Source organism: Sarcophilus harrisii, chromosome 3 (assembly GCF_902635505.1).
Source record: "Sarcophilus harrisii chromosome 3, mSarHar1.11, whole genome shotgun sequence".
In the NCBI taxonomy this organism is placed as follows: domain Eukaryota; kingdom Metazoa; phylum Chordata; class Mammalia; order Dasyuromorphia; family Dasyuridae; genus Sarcophilus; species Sarcophilus harrisii.
This window is the reverse complement of record NC_045428.1, coordinates 225,759,078-225,783,679: the sequence shown is the minus strand read 5'-3', so window position 1 is coordinate 225,783,679 and position 24,602 is coordinate 225,759,078. Positions and strand designations below refer to the sequence as shown.

At 33.7% G+C, this 24,602-nt stretch overlaps 1 protein-coding gene across 3 annotated transcripts in view; it reads right to left on the bottom strand.

Annotated features, from left to right (window-relative positions):
- Window positions 1-24,602, bottom strand: part of TMEM131 (transmembrane protein 131) — a 216,343-nt gene that overhangs the window by 129,967 nt on the left and 61,774 nt on the right. For all 3 annotated transcript variants that reach the window (XM_031959112.1, XM_031959113.1, XM_031959114.1), the window contains exon 2: window positions 5,645-5,706. In XM_031959112.1, the coding sequence (XP_031814972.1) occupies window positions 5,645-5,706 (62 nt within the window). The remainder of the gene's footprint in view (window positions 1-5,644; window positions 5,707-24,602) is intronic.

The following is a 24,602-nucleotide window of genomic DNA, read 5'->3' as shown; positions in this document are numbered from 1 at the left end:
GGGGGAGAAGATGAGGGGAGACTGGTAGACAAGGGGAGACAGGAAGAGGAGGGAGACAAGAAGAGAAGGAGAGGGAGAGAGAAGGAGAGAAAGAGAGAGGGAGAAAAACAAGGAGGAGAGACAGAGAAAGGCAGGAAAACAGGCAGACTACTGTCTGAGGATCAATATAACTAAAGTCAAAGAAGTTCATTGCCATAATGATCACACTGTCACACTGAATTTTTAGGCCACTAATCCTGAAAGATTTATATATCAAGTCATAGAGGTGCAACAACTGAAGAAATATCCAAGCTGATTAAAATCATCTTATCATTTACTGTCTGTCATGCAAGATATAACATAAAAACAGGAAGAAAAGCAACTAGATGATCTCTATTTCTTCCAGTTCTATCCTTATTATATTTCTATTATGCTTTTTAGTGTTCCTGAAATTCCAACTTTAACAAAGTTTGCTTTAAAAAAAAATAACTTTAAATTTAAAACAATTTTTAAAACTAACTTTGACACCTAATGCTACTGCTAACTATTGGGAAATGTAAAATGAAATATAAGCTATCACTTATAATTCAAAATGTTTCATTAGAACAAATTGTTCTTCAAAATGGGAATAGAACCTTTATTGACTTGATAAATGTTTTTCCTAGCTAAGCATACCCAGCCTTAACATAAACATCAATATCATGGAAGCCAAACTACTATTTTGTGCAATTTAAAAGAGATAAAATAAATGTTTCCCTGACCTTCTTAAATAAAAATTCAATATATGACAAGTTGAAGGCTTTTCCCCCTTATTCTCTCGGTACTTTTTCCTTCCTGCTGATTTCATCCATTTTTCAATTGGCTTCAATTATTATCTCTAAGAAGGTGACTTCTAAATGGATAGTTCCTTTAGTCACAATTTCTCTCTAGCTCTAATCCTACATTTCTAATTGTCTGGACATCTTTATAACATGTTCAAAAAATAAAACTAAGCCATTCTTCCTCCTTGCCTTTCTTCTCAGCTTCTTTATTTTTTTTTTTTAAGCTTCAACCATTCTGATTTCAGAAAGGCCTGGAGAGACTTATATGAACTGATGCTGAGTGAAATGAGCAGGACCAGGAGATCATTATATACTTCAACAACAATACTATATGATGATCAATTCTGATGAACGTGGCCCTCTTCAACAATGAGATGAACCAAATCAGTTCCAATAAATCAGTAATGAATTGAACCAGTTACACCCAGGGAAAGAACTCTGGGAGATGACTATGAACCACTACGTAGAATTCCCAATCCCTCTATTTTTGTCTGCCTGTATTTTTGATTTCCTTCACTGGCTAATTGTACACGATTTCAAAGTCCAATTCTTTTTGTATGGCAAAATAACTGTATGGACATGTATACATATATTGTATTTAACTTACACTTTAATATATTTAACATGTATTGGTCAACCTGCCATCTTGGGGAAGGAGTGGGGGGAAGAAAGAGAAAAGTTGGAACAAAAGGTTTTGCAATTGTCAATGCTGAAAAATTACCCATGGATATAATTTGTAAATAAAAAACTATTAAAAAACAAAACAATCATCCTAGTCACACAGTCTTGAAACCTAAGTATTTTTTTACTTTTCTCATATTACCACCATATATTTCCTATATTTACTGGAGAATTCTGAGTTTATTTTTCTTCTTAGTCCCCTCTTTGACACTCACAAGTCCACTACTCTAGTTCACATCCTCACCTCTCACCTAGATTATTGCAGAACTTCTTAGCTTAGCTTAACTTCTCCCTTCTTTTAATATCCTTCCTCTTCAACCCATCCTTTACAGAGATACCAAAAATAATCTTTCTAATAATACAAAAGTTTCACCATGTCAGTTTCCTGCTAAAAAATTAAAAAAAAAAAAAAAAAAAAGCTTCAGAAACTCTCTGAATAGAGCCTCAGCTAAGGAATGGCTTTTACATTTTAAATACAATATAGTTTTATTAAAAAAACAAACAAACAAAAAAAACAAAACCTAACCAAAAGAACTAAATAATTCAAATGTATTTCAATCTAGAATGGATTTAGAATCCATCCAGTCCAAATGATCTTAATTTACAAAGGATACTCAGCCCAAAGAAGTACATGACTTGCCTCAGATCACAAAAGAAGGATCAGAATGAAATTTGAATTCGGGTCCTTTAACTCTAGAGCTAGTGATCTTGCTACTGTACTAAACCTATGGAAGGCTCAATGAATTAAGTGTGCTTTGTTTTGGATTTGATAATGTTGCTTTTAACTCTATTGAAAAATGGCTATCCCATTTCAAGTCAATTCTTCCCTAAGCTAAAAGCAGTCAATTCACAGGATCAGGAAGGAGCCTAACAGGCCTCTCTCCCAATCTCCCTCATTTCACATGGAAGGAGAATCAAGCCAAGAATACCTTATCCAGGGTCCCAATATAGGCCTGGGTCTTTTGATTCCAGAACCAGCCTTTGGGCTACTCTATCACAGGTTTCTCCATTGTGTCTACAAGAACCTCTTCTTTGAAACTTTCATCCTCTCTTGCCAGACAGACCCATGTTTCATGGCACTCCCTCTACGTTTAGACCTCCTGCTATTCTGGCTGCAGGGTGCTGCAACGAGCTCCAGAACCTTCATTTAATTAAGGGCCAGGTCAGCCATCTCTTTGGACCATCTTTGGACTGCTCTGTCACCCAGGTGCCAGATCCATCCCTCTCCTACTTCCCCCCAGCTCTTCAGCTTCCTTTTGTTGTTGTCTTCCTCCATTATACTGTAAACCCCTTGAGGGCATGGATCATCTTTCCTTTTCATACCTGTATACCATGCATAACAGGAACTTAATATTTATTGACACTGACTTGCCCATGGCCACACACAGAACACAACACACAAAGTGACTCAGGGAAGATTTGAACACAAATGTCTCTCATTTAAAGTTAAAAAACTCTATCCACCACACTACCTTGTTTTCTCCTCTAGTTTAATAATGACTGAATTGACATTTTGCAAAGCAAAATTCTAATGAATTGAACTGGCTATACCCAGCGAAAGAACTCTGGGAGATGACTATGAACCACTACATAGAATTCCCAATGCCTCTATTTTTGTCTGCCTGCATTTTTGATTTCCTTCACAGGTTAATTTGTACACTATTTCAAAGTCCGATTCTTTTTGTACAGCAAAATAACTGTATGGACATATATATATATACATTGTATTTAACTTATACTTTACCATATTTAACATGTATTGGTCAACCTGCCATCTGGGGGAGGGGGAAAGGAGGGGAAAAATTGGAACAAAAACAATGCAATGGTCAATGCTGAAAAATTACCCATGCATATATCTTGTAAATAAGCTGTAATAATAAAAGATAATAAAAAGAAAAACAATAAAAAACCAAAACAAAACATAGGTTCTTTACATATGTTATATAATAGATAATTTTGGAACTCATTGTTGATAGGTTCCAGGATTAGACAATCTCCATCAAATAAAAAAAATTTTAACAGCACACAAGACTATCTGAAACTGAAGATTTCCACAATAGGCCATACCACTCTTACCAAATATAAGACAATGCAGAGATTACCTGAATGGGATATACGTTTCCATTCACTCTATTGCAAGGATACTCTACTACAAGGATCAATCAATCATAGTTCTCTCTGTGGATGCTCATGGCTTCCTCCATCACAAGTATTGGAATTGCCTTGAACTCATTGTTGAAAAGAGCTAAGTCCATCAGAGCTGATCATCAAAATAATCTTGTTGTTGCTATATACAATGTTCTCTTGTATCTACTCATTTCACTTAGCACTGGTTCGTGTTAGTCTTGTCTTTCAAGACTTTTCTGAAATCAGCTTGCTCACTATTTCTTACAGAACAATAATATTCCATAACATTCATATATCACAACTTATTCAGCCATTCACCAACTTGTGGGCATCCATTTAGCTTCTAGCTTCTTCCCACTACAAAAAAAGCTGCTACATTTTTGTGCATGCATGTCCTTTTCCCTTTTTTATGTTCTCTTTGGGATATAGACCCAATAGAGACACTGCTGGATCAAAGGATATGCACAGTTTTATAGCCCTCTGGCCATAGTTCCAAATTGCTCTCCAGAATGATTGAATCAGTTCACAACTCCTCCAACAATGTAGTAGTATTCCACTTTTCCCACATCACCTCCCACACGCATCAGTATCTTTTCCTGTCTTACCTAATCTGAAAGGTGTGAAATGGTACCTCAGAAATGTCTTAATTTACATTTCTCTGATTAATATGATTTAAACCACTTTTTTTTCCCATATACCTATGTGGCTTTAATTTCTTCATCTGACAAATTGTTCATATCCTTTGACCATTTATCAATTATGGAATGGCTTACAGACTTATAAATTTGAGTCAATTCTCTATATATTTTAGAAATGAGGCCTCTATCAGAAAAATGGACGTAAAATTTCTTCTCCATTTTGTTTTCTAATTTTGGCTGCATTGGTTTTGTATGTATAAAACCTTTTTAATTTAATATAATTTAAATTATCCATTTTACATTTTATAATATTCTCTAGTTTTTCTTTGGCCAAAAATTCCTCCCTTCTCCACAGATCTGAGAGGTAAACTATCCCTTATTTTCCTAATTTATTTATGGTAGCGTACTTTATGTTTAAACCTATTTCGACCTTATCTTAGTATAATGTGCTAGATGTTGGTCAATGCCTAGTTACTACCATACTATTTTCTGGTTTTCCCAGAATTTTTTGTCAAATAGTAATTTCTTATCCCAGAAGCTACAGCTCTGGGTTTATCATACACTAGATTACTATAGTGATTATGTCTTGTGAATCTAACCTATTCTATTGATCCATAAAGATCATATGTTAAAAATACCAGTAATTAACACAATATTTGAAAGAACAATTCACGCTTAATATTTTCCTCCTTTTTCACCATTGTCACTTCTCAACAGAAGGGGGACCTGAAAGGACTCAAGACCTTTTTGTATTTTTAGGAGTTTTGCTGGTTGCCATGGCTAAAAAAATTCAACATTTAGTTTCTAATCATGCAGCAATGAAACTTCATATTTCACTAGAATGATCCAAAGTGGCAATAAGTACAATCAGAATCATTGCTAGTTTGACTAATACTTGTCAGCACTGACACTTACCTGACTTAGTTTTTGAACTACTTCATTCCATGAAACATACTTCCATTCCATAAAAAAGTCACTGAAATAGCATCTTTGCATAGACACAAAATCACACCAAGGTAAAGATTAACTATCCACATCTACAAATTCACCCAAATATAAAAACTAACAGTGCAATTCTAGCTAAGAACTTTTTTGTATAGATAATAAGAGAAGCTGCTTATATAACAAAGTAATAATTATGAACTAGCTTGTTAACACATCATTTTGTCTTCACAAGAATTACTACAGCAAGTTCCTTAAGTCGTTTGCTAAACTCCTTTTTCATCTCTCTCAACTTTTTTTTACACAAATCTGTAGCTCAATCTCAAAATCTGAAAAACTTCCAATATAACAGAGAATCCATTTTGATTTTTTAAGGGAAAAATGTGAAAAAAGATAAATATTCCAGACTAACATCTAAATTAGCCAATTAAAAATTTTGAATATAGAACTTGTTACCTGTAAAAGTCCTCCATCATCAAAACGTAGCACTTCTATTATGCTATCCGACTGAATGAATGCTGTAAAAATAAAAATAATGGAATTTTATTCATAAGAATGGAAATTAAATTTCAATATATAATTATAGCCTAGAAATTTAAAGAAAAGTCTTGTGTTCTAAATCCATATTTGATAGTTCAACATCAGAATATAAAAATTCAGTTTGCAATCATTTAATAAAATCAAATGACTAGTCTAATAATAACCTCAATAATGAGCAGCTTTAACTTTAACTTTCTACCAGTTGGGCTTAATTAGTAATGACTAATTTTGTATGAATTTCTTAATTCTGGAAATGACAACTTATGAAACAAAGAAAGTTACAAAAACTATCCTTCATCTTATGCTGCCAACTTCCAATTCTGATGACAGAAAATGAGGTAAAGGATAATAATCCCCACTCCCCCTGCTTTTTTTGGCCGTCTACATACATTAAACTGCTAGTACACCAAATGTGAGATCCTTGTCCAGGGGCCAATAATTGAGTGTTTTCTTGAAGGAATTAAAGCAGAATTAGTCTTAATAATATCACTGAAAATAAAGCTAGGAAGCATTTTTGGTGGTAGCAAAGAACTAGAAACAAAGGACATGTCTATAAATTGGAGAATAGCTAAACAAATTAAATAATTTCAATATTACTCTGTTATAAGAAATAAAAATTATGATGAATATTGAGAAGCATGGAAAGATTTATATAAACTTATGCAAACTAAAACAAAAAAAACCCCAGAGCCAAGAAAACAACATACACAACATTAAAATAACGTAAACAGAACTGTAAAAGAACTGAAAGTGAATATTAGAAAATTACAAGGAAGCATCGCCCCAAAGAAAAGATACATGAGGACATGTCCTTTTACTTCTTTGTCAAGGTGGAAGGTCCATGAATGTGGAACAGTAAATATTTTTTCAAAGTATTGAAATGTTTTTCTGGTTACTTTTTTCTTCTACTTGAAAAAAAAAAAATCTGTTAAAAGAAATGGTTTCTGGGAGGGTGGGGAGAGTGTTATAGAGGGATATTTAAGCAATGTAAAAAAAAAAAAAGCTTTTTTTTGGAGGGGGGAGGTGTTAAAGAAAATGAAGCTAGAATGAAATTTCAACTATATGGAGGGAAAAAGATCACAAGCTTATCTTTGGACAAAAAACAAAAAACAAACAAACAAACAAAAAAACCTTTGGCAAAGAGTTGGTTTTATCATGTGTCCAAAATAACAACAGTTCAGAGGCCACTTGGTCATCCTCATGTTGCTACATGCTACAAAGAGACCACCATGAAAATAACTAGTTTATTGTGCTAGCATCTATTGTAGATGATGAGAAAAAGAAAGTCTATAAGAACATTAAGAACCTTCACATCAAATCAGCATGTACTTTAATTTTAGTGACTTTAAAGCAAAGGTTGACTAAAAAAGAGGGGGGAAATAAAAAAAATATATTCAATAGTTAAAAAACCAAGAGTATAAACTATACAGAAAACGTACACCTACATGCCAACATGAATATTGTCTAGTATAAAGGCTGGTAGCGTTGTATATACTGAGTACCAAATAAGATCGTAAAAAGTAGACAGATTTTTAACAAGAAACTTAGTTTTTATTGTGGTGAGATCACTAACTTACTAAAGGGAAAATAAAAATAAGAATAAGAATAAAAAAAGTGAGAAGAAAAATGTATGCAAAAACCAACAAACAAGCAATGATGAAAAATGGGGGAAAAAAAGAACAAATACAAATAATAATTAAACTTCCATAGGAAATTGTAATATGTATAAGTTAATTGATATAATGAGGAGACTGAGAAATTTAGCCACTAACTCAAGCAATAGAAAGATATGAGAGTTGAAGATAAAAGTAGTTTTGCATATAAACTAATTCATAAATTCTTAAGAAAGAACTCAATGGTTCTAACTACAGTTTGATTCAGAAAATAGCAAGAAACAGCAGACACAAAGTACAAATTTATGGAAAGCTTGGCAAGAAGCTGAACTAAGCAATACCATCTCCCAAGGACATTTGGAGATTAAGTATGTAAAAGCTGTCTGAAGATCTTTATAAAAAACTCATTCTACTATCAATGACTATGGAGCCACTGTTTTTTGAAATGAGTACATGTCCTAATATACTATATAAGGTAGTATATCAGTAGAAGTAGAAACAACTAAAGCAAACAAAAGTAAAAGAATAACTATGTATTAAACCAAGTACTGTAAATCAAAACAAAAATTTGAGGGAACCAAGGAATCCATTCTTAAGACAAAGAATGTAGGACATCAAAAAGTTGGGAGAAATCCTTCACATTGGATGGATCCTTGTGGCAAATTTATAAGAATACATGAAAAAGAATAGCACAAGTTGGGCAGATATAGATAATTTGCCATCTGCATCACTGGAAGGAACATACAGATCCATTTGAGTATTGTTACCTGTTGGAATCTTTATAAACTGTTAAGCCATTGGAGTTGATAGAAACAATAATTATCTAATTTGGCATGGTTCAATATGATTGATTTTATCTTAGAAGGAGATATTTTGGGTCAGAACTTAAAACAAGGTACTAAGTACAACTTGGATAAGTGAGATAGAGCCGATGCTTGTGTTCACACCTTTAGAGAGCTCATAAGTTCTAAGTACTCAATGGAGTTCACACGTTTGGGAGATTTCAGGGATTAGTATGAGATACCCGAATTCACACCTCCTTTAGGGCCAGAGAGCACTCTGGGAGATAAACCAGAATCCCTCTCTCTCCAGAAGGAGGAGTTAACCTTTGGGAGATCATATATATATATATATATATACAGGAAGTTCTTAGAGCTTGAGAGAGTTTTTCTTGGGAACACTGACTGGGTTCAGAGAGGAGCTCTCTGGGAGGAAGCCCATAAGCCCTATCTTTGAGACAAGAGATTCATTGCATCTTTCAATTTGGTGCTGGCTAGAGGCTGAAGAAAGCAGAGGCAGAAGCCAAGGACAAAGCTGCAAGATGTCTTAGAACCAAGTGGAGAGACAGGCCTCTGAGCTAACCAGGCTATATTGAAGGACACAATAAAAGATCTGAACTCTTTTATCACCTGGCTGTGTTTTGGAAAAAGAACACCAACATTTTGGCACCCAATGTGGGGCTGACAGGCCCCTCAGTGGATTTCAGTGGAAAAGCCTCCGATCCTGATTTCAGTGGAAAAGAAAAGCTCCGATCCTGATTTCAATGGAAAAGAAAAGCTCCGATCCTGATTTCAGTGGAAAAGTTCTGATCCTGATTTCAGTGGAAAAGCCTCCGGATCCTGATTTCATTGGAAAAGTTCCGATCCTGATTTCAGTGGAAAAGCCTCCTCAACCCAGAAATTAGAGTACAACAAAGAAATTTTGTTCAGAGTTAAAGTGGAATTTCAGCTAAGATGGGACAGATGTTTAGAAAACAGCCTTCTGTTTCTGTACAAGGAAAATGTTTAGAGAGCATTGTCAAAGTTATGAAAAGCCAAGGTTTGATTATAATTATTGAGTAGATCACTGAACTTTTACAAACTGTTAAGAACATATGTCCTTGTTTCTCTCTGGAGAAAGAATTGGATCTAGATGAATGGAACTTAGTAGGAGAGGATCTTTGTCAATTCTGTAATAAAAATGGCCTTAACTCAATTTCTAAAGACATATTAAATACATATAATTTAATACAACTGGCTATAAGAAGTTATTTAAGTATTAAAATGAAAAAGAAGAAAGTGCCAACTAAACTAGGTGATAAGCAGGAAAATTCAGATAAGAATGGAGTTAACTACAATTCTGAATGTGATACTTCACAGCAGGAGGAATTAGATTCCTCATCTCATAATCCTCCCCCCTCATGAGTGGAGGAAGAAGAGGAAGAGAGAGAGGCAGAAACACAGTCAGCTTCTCCTGTGAAGCAGAATATGAGAAGATTAGAAGAAGCATTAATTAAGGCAAAAAATGAAGGAGAAGATATATCTGATTTTATACATGCATATCCGGTGATTGAAAAGCTTGACCCTTCGGGTCAAAAAGAGAGAAGATACACTCCTTTTAATTTGGAAAAAATTAAAGATTTGAAAAAGGGTTGCACTCTTTATGGGGCTACATCATCTTATGTGAAGATGTTACTAGATAATTTGTCTTATGAAATCTTAACCCCGAATGATTGGAAATCCATAGTGAAAATATGCTTAGAACTGGAACAAAATTTGTTGTGGCTTTCGGAGTTTCATGAATTATGTAGGATTCAAGCCCTATGCAATAGGCAAACAGGAACTATTGGACAAATCACTTTTGACCAACTAGCTGGTGAAGGTCAGTATGCAGAGAATTCAGAACAGATTTATTATCCCATAACAGTGTATGAGCAGATTTCTAAGGCTGCAATAAAAGCTTGGAATTCTCTCCCTGGACAGAAAGATGGAAATAAAGCTTTCACAAAAATAGAGCAAGGTCCCAATGAACCTTTTGCAGATTTTGTGGGACGTTTGCAAATAGCTATAATCAGAACCATTGGAGATAATGCTGCTACAGAAATAATGACGAGACATCTGGCTAAGGAAAATGCCAATGAGATTTGCAAAAGAATTATATGGGGACTAGACAAAGATGCTCCTTTAGAGGAGATCATAAGATGCTGTGCCACAGTGGGCACAAATGCTTATTATACCCAAACTATGATGAACATGGAAAGACAGGGTCCCTCTCGGCAAGGGACTTCTAGAGAAATTCGTTGATGTTTTCAGTGTGTTAAAGTTGGACATTTGAGAGCTCATTGTAGATATGGAGATAGAATGAGAAGACAGGGTGAGAGAAAACCCAAAACTTCATGTCCAAAATGCAATCGAGGCTTTTGCTGGGCCTCTGAATGTAGACTGACCCAGAAGTGAGAGGCAGGACCCAGCTCCTAAGTATCAATCAAAGGACAGGGGGGCATGATGACAGCTGAGTTTACACCCAGAGAGTCTTTAGAAATTCAGGACTCTGATGTCATCAACCAACAGAAAAGCAATCAGGATTACAGTTGGGGAGAATACAGGCCTTTTAATCAAACAGGGCAGTGTCCAGTGCAAACAGCTCCAATGTAATTACCAGGTGATGAAGAGAAATCCCAAAAGTGGTAAATAGAAGGGAGTTAGATGTTAAAATCTTTAGGAGTCATTGGATTTCTAACATAAAATGAGACTGTTTCAAGTTCTTCAAAACAAAGGAGAAGATTTAAGAAACATCTGACACTGAAGGAGCATGGCCGACAATGAGACTGTTAAAATAACTTTAAAAATCTTTAGGAATCATTGGATTTCTAACACAAGATGAGACTATTTCAAGTTGTTGAAAAACCAGCAAGAATCATTGGATTCCTTGAGATGAAAAATTGTTGATGAGACTATTGCAGTACTTCAGAGCTTACAGGAATTATTGGATTCTTGGCACATTAACTAATGGACAATGGATTTCTTTGGGACTATTTTTGGGACTTATGGAGATGTATAATTCTGTATGTTGATTCATATTATGAAAAATTGTTTACTTCAAACTTACAGGAATTAGTGAATTCCTGGCACATGAATTAATGGGCAATGGGTACCTTTTGGCCTATTTCTAGGACTTATGGGCATGTGTAAATTCTTCATGTTGATTCATTTTATTTGTTAACATTACTACTAGCCATATTGCTATGTGCTATGGTGTAGTCATCCATACTAGGAGAAAAAAAAATGTTTTTTGAAAAATGCTCACTGGTCCAGCCACTGATATGAAGTTGGATGAGCAACCCATAAGTCTGTATCTCAAACAATGAGTAGGCATAAAGTGGGTTTGATATTAAATAAGAGGAGGAAAGAAGGCTGGATTACCTTTACAAAATTTTGTCCTCTCTTATGACACCAAGCTTTCCCCTGATATGAAGGCTCACCTTTTTTTAAAACACATTTTCTCACAATGGTAGAGGGCTGAAAATCATGGAGTACTACAATATTCCCTCATTCCCCAAATGTTACCAAAAAAGGAAATAGAGGTGCATAATAAATATGCATAGTTTGCAACACCTCACCAAAAAAAGAACTGTACAAGAAATATAGCAAAGAAAGTCAGAGAAACCTAAGAACATATACAGTTAAATGGCCTAGTCATATAGTCAGTGGTAGGGATAATTAATGAGAAGACTTCAAATGTTTTGCTGGTACCATGAAATATGAAGAGAACTTGAAAACCCTCTAACACAAAGTAAGAAGATGTGGACAAGAATCCTATAGGAAAGAAGTACATGGAAGGGTTAAAATCTGAATCATTAGTAGGACTACCTAGATTGTTGTGATCATTATATCATCATCTTTTGGCTCAAGAAGAAATCTTTCATAATAGCATGGGAATATTTCTAAATCTTTCAAGAACTGAGCAGGTAGATTTTTTTTTTAATTTTAAAAAGTTGATCAGACTTTCCATTAAATATACTTTAGAAAGGCACAAAATATTCCAATTTACTTGTAGATCACAAATTTAAAATGAAGACTTGTGTCTTTTATATCTATAAAACACATGTACATATATTCAGACACACATATCTGTCCTATTCATCTCAGTGATGCTCAGATCAATCCTGTAAAAATGTGGAAAAAGTAAACTATGATTCAGAGAAGCTAAACAACATCCCGAAGACAGTATTCAGAGTTTACTCATGTTTTTCTTTTAAGCAAATTTTGAAGTAATCATTTACTTATAAACACTTCCATCTTCTAATAGAGTTCACCTCTTTTAAACAGTTAAGCAAAACTACTTAACAAAATTGGAACAGAGTACAAGTACATATTATATCATCATAGTTCAACATTTCTTTAGAAAAAAATTTGGCTCAGAAGTCAACTAGACCCAATATTAGAAACAACACTGGGAGGAATCTTGTGTTTTAGTACTTATCTCTGTTGACTGCATTATAATTATATTGATTTTTTTGCTGGTTTTGTTTTTATCTTTCCACATTAGTTCATACATGTCAATGGCACAATATAATATTCAATTATATAGTGCAGTTTATTCAACAATTCCTCTATTGTTGAATACATAATTTGAGTCCATATTTTTGTTATAACAAATATTTTGGCATATATGAGGCACACTGGAAAAGATCATGGTATTAGGAAATATTGAAGGGAGAAGAGACAGCAAAGGATGAAATGGAAAGAGAGTGTCACAGAAACTCATAGACTGAGAGATAGTGGAGGACAGAATGGTCCATGAGGGCACGAAGAATTGGATATGATTAAATAACAATATATGAGACATTTATTCCTACTTTTTTGAGTTATGTGAATCACATAGTCACTGTGGTCAGAGTCAAAGAATATGAACAGTTTAGTCATGCAAAGTAATAGCTCAGTCTTGTTTGTGTTTCTCTTATTATCCATAACTCAGAGAATTTTTTTCACACAGTTTATAGTAATTTGCATCTTTTTAAAAATTATCAGTTCATATTCTTTGACTATCTATTGAAAAGCAATTTAGGCTTTATACATGGTGTCAAATGGATATAACTCTTATTAGAAAAACTGGATCCAAAATTTGAGAAAAGAAAGTACTTTTCTTATTCTAACCTTCATTGTTGTGTTTATATACTTTTCTGACTGTAAATTTTCCCATTTCATGACAGGTATGAAAATTGAGAAACATACCATTTCCTCTAGTATTTGGTTCATTTTGTTGCTTTTCCTTTAAATTATTTATTTGGCGTTCAAGTATTGAAATGTGCTCATTTCAGACTATCTAGTTGACTGTCTTTGAATGATTACAAGAGTCCTTGTTGGACTTCCTTCACCCCAGTGGTTTGTGTGCCTAAATTTGTCTTGTCTTGTCTGCTTCTAGATACTGCTTATCAATCTACTGGTCTACACTTTTCTATAGCTTTGGAAATTACAAATTAATAATCTAGGATGTCATAGCACTGGCTTCTATTCAATCTTTTTTTTTTTTTTTTTTAAATAAGAAGACAGGGATATTTACCTTAAAATATTTGTCTTTTTGTTTATCTGTAGAAATGTTATTTTGTACTCTTAGTAGTTTGGCATACCAGTAAGGATGAAAATAAATTTTAGAGATACTTCAAATAAATGTACCTGGTCTAGTCAAGAAAACAGAAATCTTCTAATTATTTATTTCTTATATCTATAAAGCCTTCTTATACATACACACATGTGACTTAATAAATTAACTTCCAAATATTTTGTGCATTGTTATTTCTAAATTAACATCACTTTTTATTTTATTCCTTGCAGTTTCTATTAGTAATTTGCAGAAGTCCTGATGGATTTCCTGCTACTTTGCTTTAGTTTTTTTTCTCTCAGTTAATTTCTCCACTGATTTTCTAAGTAAATCAACATTATTTATTCATTGTACATTCATTTTAAAAAAACAATTTGTTCTTCCTTTCTCTATATTTTGATCAAATTAGCTAACAGCTACATAGGAAAATTTAGACAATGTAATATAAAACAATACATGCAATAACAACATGTCATTGTATAAAACAAAAAACCAAAAAATAAGAAGTGAATGTTGCAAGATTATAAAGAACAAACACATCTAAAAAGGAGAGATATGGGAACACACTCCTATAACCTTGTAAAAATAGGAGGTCTACAAGTGTCATATTTCCTGTTTTTAGATTTTTTCAATATATACCTGGTAAACAGCTAACTATATAATCAGTTTGTTTTGACTACTAATTGTACAACCGTCAATACATTAATTATGTTCATCTTTTTCCTTTTTATTTTTGTGTCTTTTGGAAAAACAATTATTTGTTATATGTGACCACACTCTGGGAAAGGAAGAAGTTATGATTAAATTTGTTTCTTTCTTCATCATTTTCAATTTTATTTTTCCTCTTTTTTAAAATTAGAATTAATCTTTGTGGTTTTTCTTACCTTAAATCTAATGCCAATATCTTCCCCATAGAGTCCTCACTACACAATACAAACCCAGATTATTTTTTTTTATCCCTTCCCTTTCCCAGGCCAGGTAAGAACTACCTGTATTCTTGTACACAATTTCTCTATTACTTAGTATCAGTAAGTGTGGCATTGCTTTCAAAAAAAGTATCAATTTATTAATTAAATTAATCTCCAAATTAATTTCTTCTTCCTTCCAGAAATTATACATTACAATTAGACACCTCTGACATTTTGCACTCTTCACATCAACCTGTTAGCACTATTATCCAATCAGACATAAATACTATCTGAATATCTACCACAGATGTCAGTTATGAAAAAACTTAAATTCTTTTTGCCCTGGGAAGAAGTGTTGATGCAGTAGAAAGGGCACAGAATTTTGATTCAAAAGTGGTGGTTTTGAAGGTCAGCCACTGACTATGTGATTTTGGGCAAATAACTTCTCACTGGGTCTCAATTTCCTCATCTGTGAAAAGAGTAGACTGGACTAGAGAACTTCAAAAATTCCTCTTGTAGTTCTTGTTTCCTTCATGCCCTCTGTACATGAATATTTCCTCCCTCAATGACTTTCATAAATAGTATGACTTTTAGCAGACTATACACTTCTTCTTTACTCTCCCATATAAGTACATAATTTTAGACTTTGCTCCAACACTCTTTCTCCTTTCCATCTCCTGCATTCATCTATGATGTCCCTTTCCCAGAAATACTAACTCATTAGGAAGACACTTAAGTACTGTGGTGAAATGAATACTAGATTTGGAGTCAGATATCCAAGATCTGCCTCTTACCATCTGATCATTCAATCATTCTATTCTTTTGAACTCCATTCAATATAGTTGATAAATGAGATGTGTATTCAAGATCTCTTCACTGTGGACAGGTGAAAAAGTTTAATTGATAGGGCCCCAGCCCCTCTTTTTGGTCTTTTGCTTGAATGGTAATATCAGGATTAAGTTCTCTAACTTTCTTTACCTCATTACACATTCTTCTTCCTTGATTAGGGAATTTAGAAAATACTTTCTATTTTATTTTTCCTAAAGATTAGTGATATCAAACTCAAATAGAAACAGAACCACTAATCTATAAAAAAGATCTACTAATCCATATATATACACACACACACACATACATACATTCCCCTGAAGGCTGCATTTTGGTAGTTTTTAACAACAATTTTTGTGTTATTTATTTTGCTAAATACTTTCTAATTATATTTTTATCTGGTTTGGGCTGTAATCAGTTGTGTTACAAGGCTGCACTGGAAACCTTTGCAATAGATAAAAGGGCTGTCTCCCATTATTATTAGACTTGTTTGTTCTCAATAGCAAAATAAGGTTTGCAGTAAATACACTCTCCCACAGAAGACTCATAGACCAACAATGCGATTGTCCCTTGTGCAGTTTTCCTCCTTAACTTGTGAGAAGTAAAGTTTGTTAAAGCTATCTCTATGTAATATGACTGTTTTCATTTGAATTCCCCAGCACTAATATCGCAGACCAATTAACTTCTTTCCCCACCTTATTAAATCACACCAAAAAGATTATTTTTTCCATTGATTCATGGACTTTGTCCTCTTAATGGCTCTAGAACAAAGTTAGCATCTAAAAGGAAAAACTATTTTTCTTTGGCTCATTTCAGGTAAGACTTTTTGGATGCTCACTATTTCTCTTTCTTCTTTCTTTTTATTTGAATATCCTATTTTAAAAACTTCCAAAGTGTTTTTCTTCTCTCCTAAGTGTCTATTGTTTTAATCCCTAAAGCTCTGCCTCAAGAATGCTTTTTATTTTTTTAGTAGCCCTCAAATAAATCAGAACTTTTAAGACAAAAGTCATCTCATCTTGGAAGCAATGATTTATTTACTTTTTATGCTACATGATCTTAAATTTCTTGTATTTCATGAATTTCGGCTAGACATTCAATTGCCAGTTTACCTGAACTATTTCATTAGAAATAATCTGAATTTCTTGCTTTTGCTAAAAAAAAAAAAAAAAAATCCATTTTGATTTAGTAGTATAATTAGAGAGCATAAACCATTTAAAATTTATTTTAAAAATTTCTCATTTTTTGCTATTTGGATTATTCAAAAACCCTTCATTTAATTTCTCATAGAAATAATTTATGTCATCCTTTCTTTACATGTGAAGGATCTTCTAGCTGGTTGCAAGATTTGTTATGCAAAGTCCCCTAATCTGACTGTGACATTTCTGGGTAAGTTGATCTTGAAATTTCTTCTCTTTTTTAATTATCAGTAATTATGATAATTTATATTTGTATAATTTATATTCTTTATGATTTTACATAATTTTTACATTTTAAACATTTAAATAATTTTAAACTTTAGTATAATGGCTTGAGGTATAGCATTCTGACATTTTCTTATGATTATTTCAACTCATTTCTATCTTCAAAGTCAACTGACTTGACAAGAGGTCTCCTTTCAGTATTCTTTTCCTTTTATTTTGTTCTTATATTCAGTCTTTCAAATCTGACCTTTGCTGCAAAATCTTGGAGGATTTTTTCCATTATTTAGCATTGTTTTTACTATCTTATATAATCTGATTTTCATCCTTTAATTACTTGTGATTTTCTAAATCATGATAGAGGAATTTAATAGTTTATCCATTATTGGTTTTGTTGGTCTTGTGGTTACAGTATTTTCCCTCATCATGTCTTTTTATTCTATTTAAAATTATTGTAATAAGGTCTCCTTTGGGTTATTAATTCCCCCCCCCCCCCCCCAGTTTTCTCTATTGGCAAGGTTTTTCCTAGCTGCCTTCTTTGGTGAATTTTGTTTAATCCAATCTGCTATCCTTCCACAGGTCTATGTATGAGTTTCTTTCATTTATTTTCAAAGTTATGACTGTTATACTTTTTTTTTTTACTCTTTGTCCCTGACTCTCTCTTTATAAAGAGGAAGATAAAAGGGAATAAAAGAAGATAGAAACAATACTAGTAATCTACAATTGAAGTGGTCTGATTTTACTCTAATACTCTTCTCTTCTCAATTAGCCCAAACTCTGATTAATGGCTCGATTTTTCTTTCAATCTCCTACTTCACAAGCTACCCTCCAAAACTGAAGTCTGTTTTGCCTTAACTTTATCTTCCTGTCCCTAGCTAATATCCCATCTCAACAGAATGTAATTCTACACAAATGACATGTGCACATTTGTTCAATGATTTCTTTGCCAGGACCAAAAAATTAGCTTATGCTAATGAGATGACGAATATATTCACCCCAAATGCATAATTTTTTTCTGGGTTCTATGATCTTTTTTCTCTTTTGTTTTATAATGGTATATACACCAAGATTTTCTTTTCCTAACAGTAATTACAATATTATTTTGTTTTACTAATAACTGTTGTTCCTTACTGTAACATGATTTTTTTTTTTTGGCTACATGAAGTCTTTTCTTTGAAGTAGAAGTTACAGATTTTGGCTATGATATTCTTTTGTGTTTTAAATTAGCAATATTTTTCAGGGGGTGACCAGTAAATTCAGTTTTCTTCCCAACCTCTTTTCCACTTGATAGTTTTTCTTCTTTTCATTTGTTTATTTGTTTATCTATTGATTGATTGATTGGCTGAAACAATTGGGGTTAAGTGATTTGCCCAGGGTCACACAGCTAGGAAGTGTTAAGTGTCTGAGGCCAGATTTGAACTCAGATTGTCCTGACTTCAGGGCTGATGCTCTATCCGCTGCACCACCTAGCTGACCCCAATTCTTCCATAAAAAGCCATTGGAGCCTAAAGTTACTGTGGTAACTTATAGTATTTCTAACATTTCTAATTTTTTTTTCCTTTATGAAAAAGCAATCAATCCACTAGAGAAAATGAAATCAATGTATTCCATTAAAATTTTAATGCAATAAAGTTGTGCAGATCAATTTTATGATAATTTTTAACAAACATTTCCTTTCAAAGTCCAAGTATTCTTTCTTTCCCTCTTCCCGGAAAATTTGGGCTCTTTTTAAAAAAATACGCTATAATGATTTTCATATTCTGAAAGTATGAAGACATTGTTTCTAGAGGCAATGTGATAGAGAATGACCCTTTTCTAGGTAGGTAGTGAAAAATCCGCTGGGCATATAAGTCTCTGTCTTAGATCCCCTCTAATATCACTTCTCATTTTCCTTTCAATATATTTGCGAAATTGGTGAAATTCAGGCATGGAAGACCCTAAATCAAAAACCTGTCTCTCTTTTTATTTTTTAAGTATATGCAACTAGAGAATAGTAGGCAGTCTATTTCCTTTACACAAATATTTCATGAAGCTATGTATTAAATTTTTCACTAGCTTATAGGATAATGTTGAAATTTCTTTTCATAAAATTTTGACAACTTTCTTGACATGGTAAAGTATTTCTTGAATATAGCTGAAATGAAGATCCTTTCTCTTTTTGTAGAGGTTATGAAAAGAAGCCTTCAATCTATTAGAAGTTAACATAACTTTTCCAAACAAGAGGAATGTGCTTGCAATTGGAGAGAACAATAAATTCCTTTTTTAAAGCAGGAGGTTATATTGAGGTATGCAGTATCAGAAATACGACAACCTGAAAATTGTTAGCAAAAATCAAATCAGTGTTATCAAAGCTTTATAAAAACCATTTTTCTTTTATTCTGATGGATATAATAAGTACTGGGTTCTGCAACCCATTTTTGATACATACTCTAGAATAGCTCTAGAATTAACATACTAATTACTACAGCATTATTATTCTCCTTCTCCAAAAGAAAAACGATGACATCTTTATGGAGAAGAAACAAAAATGAAGGACTATTCTTCAAAGTAATTAGACTATTCCTTTTGATTTAGAAATTTCATTGTTGGAACTATAGCTGACACAGGTTACTGACAGAAAAAAAAAGATTCATATATACAAAAATATTCATAGCAGCATTATTTGCAATAACAAAAATGTTCCCAACAACTGAAAAAAATGGGATGGGAAAATTGTGTAACAGATATTACTGAAACATTTTAAAAAATGACAAAAAATGAAGAACTCAAGAGAAATTTGGGAATATTTGTTTGCCACATGAATATGCAAGACTTTAAGGCAAACTATATAAGAGGAAAAACTGTTATTATATAATTATGGTTAAAACATTTATACTTACTCTTTTTTTGTGTGAGGGCTTCCTTATCCAGATCTATGATTTTTACTGGGGTGATAAACCCACAAAATGGAAATTTCCTTTACCAATGTGCATTGGCAACACATTTGTGATTTAACAGTTTAGAGAGCTGCCTTAACATTGCAAGAAAGTGACATGACTGTCTGGCCCACAGCTAGTATGTTGCAAAGATATTTTTGGAACCTAGATTTTCCTGATTCAAAAGCTAGCCCTTTATGCCCATCCCATATTGCCCCAGAAAATGTTGTATTTTTTCAGTCACAATCACAGGATGAAGTGACTTTGCTTTACTGCTTTTGGGGAATAGCTCTTGTTGATAAATCTGGATATTTGTGGAGACATGTTTATCCTGACAAAACATTTGAATAAAAATTAGATTATGCGCAGAATAACAGCCTTTAAAAAGAAAGAAAGAAAAAGAAAAAAGGTATTCTGAAAAGACCTTAATAGATATCTTGTAATTTCATTGGTAAGGGAAATAAACTTCATTGGAACCAGACTGCAAAATACCATCATGCAGACTCTCCTAATAATTTGTTGTGACCAGAAAAACCCACCCACCCACCCAATGTTTGGCTGATGAGCCTTTCCCATTTGGGATAAGGTAATCCTTAGACAATATCCAGGTTGCTAGGCCCATACCTGAATCCTTTTTTGATTGGCAGGATTTGCCAGAACTTATATATTCCACTGATATAACCTTTAAGAACCGAGGGTCACTTTCATAACATGAAGAAGTTTCACAATGGAACTTTAAAGGAAGGGACAGCGGTATTATTAAATCACCATTACAATAAGAAATGAATGTGAATTTTAAACCCCATAAGCAGAAATACATGGAAATGTGAAGATTTTAACACATTTCCAGATAATTCCAAACTTCATACTATTCCTACAAAAATTCTCTTTTCTTTTATTTTTCTCCTGACTTTTAATGTCAATTTCAAAGGTATCATCTTGGCTACATGGCATACTTTGACTTATCTCCAAAGAGGCTGTCATAACTTTCTCTTCCTTCCTTTAAAGAATGAATATAAATATTTTGAATCTTGGGAGCTCTTCCCAAGTACAACTAAATTCTGTAGTGCAAAATTGCCCAGTATAAAATTAAATAAGAACACCTAATAAGTCATATGCAAGAATTGAAAAATTATAGTTTTATAAAATGTCATTGATTCTTACTTAAATAACACTAATGTAGTGTTTTTAGTGTGTTTTGGAGGGGAAAAAAACCCACTGACAATGGCCATATAGAAAAATTCTCTGACAAAGAAATTAAAAATAATTAAGTAGCCTGACCACCTTTGTTGTAAGACATCCTTAAAATTGATGTGCTTTTTTAAAAAACAAAATTAAATGATTATAAGCCTTTAAAAAGTTCATAAGATTTATTTGGGGGGAGAAGGGAAGAGAATGTGTAGAGGGGAAATTCCATACTACAAAACTGATAATATTTACCAAGAACTTAAGAACATTTTTTCCTGAATTTGTTTTGGCATACTACCTAATTTTACTACTATCAAAATTGTCCAATCATAGCAATAAGCAGTAATGCTGTGGCTTATTAGAAAAATCACTATACTAAGAATCAGAAGACCTATGCCTGAGTCCTACTTCTGAACTTTACACACACACACACACACACACACACTCTCTCTCTCTCTCTCTCTCTCTCCTCTCCAGGCAATTGGGGTTAAGTGACTTGCCCAGGGTCACACAGCTACCAAGTGTTAAGTATCTAAGACCAGATTTTGAACTACGGTGCTCTATCGACTGTACCAACTAGCTGCCCCATGAAATTTACTATTTCTGTGATAATTTTAAACAAATGACAATTTTATAGAATCCACTCCAACAGAATCATCTCATATCTATTTTCACAAAAATAAATTTACCTGTATCAAAAAAAAAAAAAAAAAAAAAGTTTTTGGAACAGTTAGATGGTGTAGTCAAATAGAGCACCAGTGCTGAAGTCAGGAGAACTGGAGTTCAAAATCTAGCCTCAGATACTTAATACTTCCTAGCTGGGTGATCCTGGGCAAGTCACTCAACCCCAATTGCCTCAGCAAAAAAATCAAAACACAGCACACACACACACACACACACCCCACCCAAAAAATGTTTGGTAATCATGAACAATATTAAAATAATCTAATTTTAGAGCAATGTTGTATTTAATAGAATACTATTTCCTTCAACTATAGTTTTAAAGCGAGTAAAGTAAAAATAAAAAATGGAGCAATAAATAATTGGCTAAAATAATCATATAAATGAAGTTTCTGGATATACAGATATTTTATATACTATGCTGTTTTTATTAAGTAAGTTAGAGTTATTCTGAAACTCTCTAAATATCCCCACCTAGTGTAAACTTATTTCTTATCTCACTCTGTGAATCCACTGAAGGAAAACACACACACACACACACACACACACACACACCTTTACATATAAGATAAATGTAAATGGAAGTAGAAGAACACAAGTATTTGGGAAAATCTAGAAAGATATCTTATGGGAAGTAGTGTCTGGGTTGTGTTTCAAGAGACAGCGAGGTTAAGATGGTATGTCACATAACGGGGAATAGTAAATAAATCAATCTGACTACAACTTAGGGTGCACAAGGTGGAGTAAGCTTGGAAAGATAACACAGTTCGATTGTGATAGGTTTTATGAAGTAAACTGAGAAATTTGCATTTTATCCTAGAAGCCAAAAAAAGAGTTACAAGAGGAACAGTAATTCCTGTACTTAAGGAATAACAATTTGACAGCCATGTGGAGGAAAGAATAGTGAGGAGAAAAACTGAGTTGTTCAATTATATGGCTATTTATACCAACAGTCCAAGGAAGAGGGATCAAATTAGGGTGGCATGAACAGAAAGAAAAGGATGACAGAGATGTTGTAAAGGTAGAACTAACAAAACTTGAGTGGATTTAGGGAGAGAAGGAGGGGTAAAAAAATAACTACTATATAAACTCTGGCAATTAGAAGAATGGTGTCACAAAAATAAAGATGCTAAGAAGAAAAGATAATGAGTTCTTATGCCCAAAGGGCTATTAAACTGTGCATAACTTTTGATGCAGCAGTGACTATAGTACTTATATCCCAAAGAGATACTAAAGAAGGGAAAAGGACCCCCATGTGCAAAAATGTTTATAGCACTCCTTTCATAGTGACAAAGAACTGGAAACTGAATGGATGCCCATTAATTGGAGAATGGTTGAATAAATTGTGGTATATGAATGTTATGAAATATTATTGTTCTATAAGAAATGACCAGCAGGATGATTTCAGAGAGGCCTGGAGAGACTTACATGAACTGATGCTAAGTGAGATGAGTAGAACCAGGATTAAACAAGGATCAATTCTGATGGATGTGACTCTCTTCAACAATGAGATGATTCAGGCCAGTTCCAATGGTCTTGTGATGAAAAGAGCCATCTGCAACCAGAGAGAGGACTGTGGGGGCTGAGGATGGACCACTACATAACATTCTCACTCTTTTTTAATGTTGTTTGCATGTGCCTTGTTTTCTTTCTCATTTTTTTTCTGAATTTTTTAATCTAATTTTTCTTTTGCAGCATGATATTTGTGGAAATATGTTTAGAAGAACTGAACATTGCTTAACCTATATTGGATTACTTGCTGTCTACAGGAGGGGGGAGAGGGGAAGGGAGGGAGAAAAGTTTGGAACACAAGACTTTGCAAGGGTGAATGTTGAAAACTATCTTTGCACATATTTTGAAAAATAAAAAACTGTTATAAAAAATGGAGTTAATGGTTATTCCATTCATCATAGTTATTCTATGATTGAGCCCTAAGCAGCATAAGCAGTAACATTTCAACCACAGATAGCCAGCAAAAGCAAAAAAAAAAAAAAAAAAAATGGAGAAAGTAGTGGTTTTCTGGACTGCAGAGTAGAAAAGTCTGAATAACAGTGACAGTGCTGGCAGCAGCAGAATACGAAAATAGCGTTATCCTGGCACCCACAACCCTGGCAATAGACAGTGATGTTGGCAAAGACACTCAATCTGAAAGCCGCAGCTCAAATAGCATCAGGAGTGAGGCAATAGAAAGGGCAAAGGCACACTACTTTGAAGGCCTTAGCCAGCTGTGGAGACAGTAGCATGGCTATGTGTGTGGGGAGCCGCTGTAGATACAGCCACATAAGGCCAACCTTGAATAGGTTGAATCTCCTAATTGCATCATAACCAAAGACTTCCTGAATAGGAATCTCCTAATCACATCCTAACTTTGAATAAACGATATCTGGCCCCCTAATCCCATCCCCTTCCAGCCACCAGAAACATCGAGAACTCATCCTTGGGGGATAAACCAACCCCTTTGTCTAGGACCCCACCCTGTACTGTGTTTGCCCCTGCCTTCTTTCCTACTCTAATATTCTGTACTATTGCACCCAAAAATGAGGGGTCAGAATGATTTGACTTTCCATTTTCCAGTCCTCTCTTTCCCCTTACCCTTTTTCTTCCAAATACACCCCTGCCTCGCCCAAAAACCCCATCGTGGGGCCGGAAGATTTTGGAGAAAGGAGTAGCCATTTTCTGCGAACCTCTCAAAAAAGATTGCAGTCCCAGAAATTTGGAGAAATAGAGAATAAGGTGCCGGGTCCCCTGCCCGGGAACAGAGACCTGGGTTGGTAAGGGTTTAAACCAAGAGAGAAAAAAATTGGTATATAGTTTTTTGGGATTTCAAAATTTATTAAGGACGAGAGTAAAGGTTAAAGAAAAAGAATTTTAAAATTTTAAGCTTTTAAGATTCTCCCATGGTTCCCAAAGAAAAACCATTGATGAGAAAAAAGGGAAAAAAAGTTAATTGCTTTAATATTTTA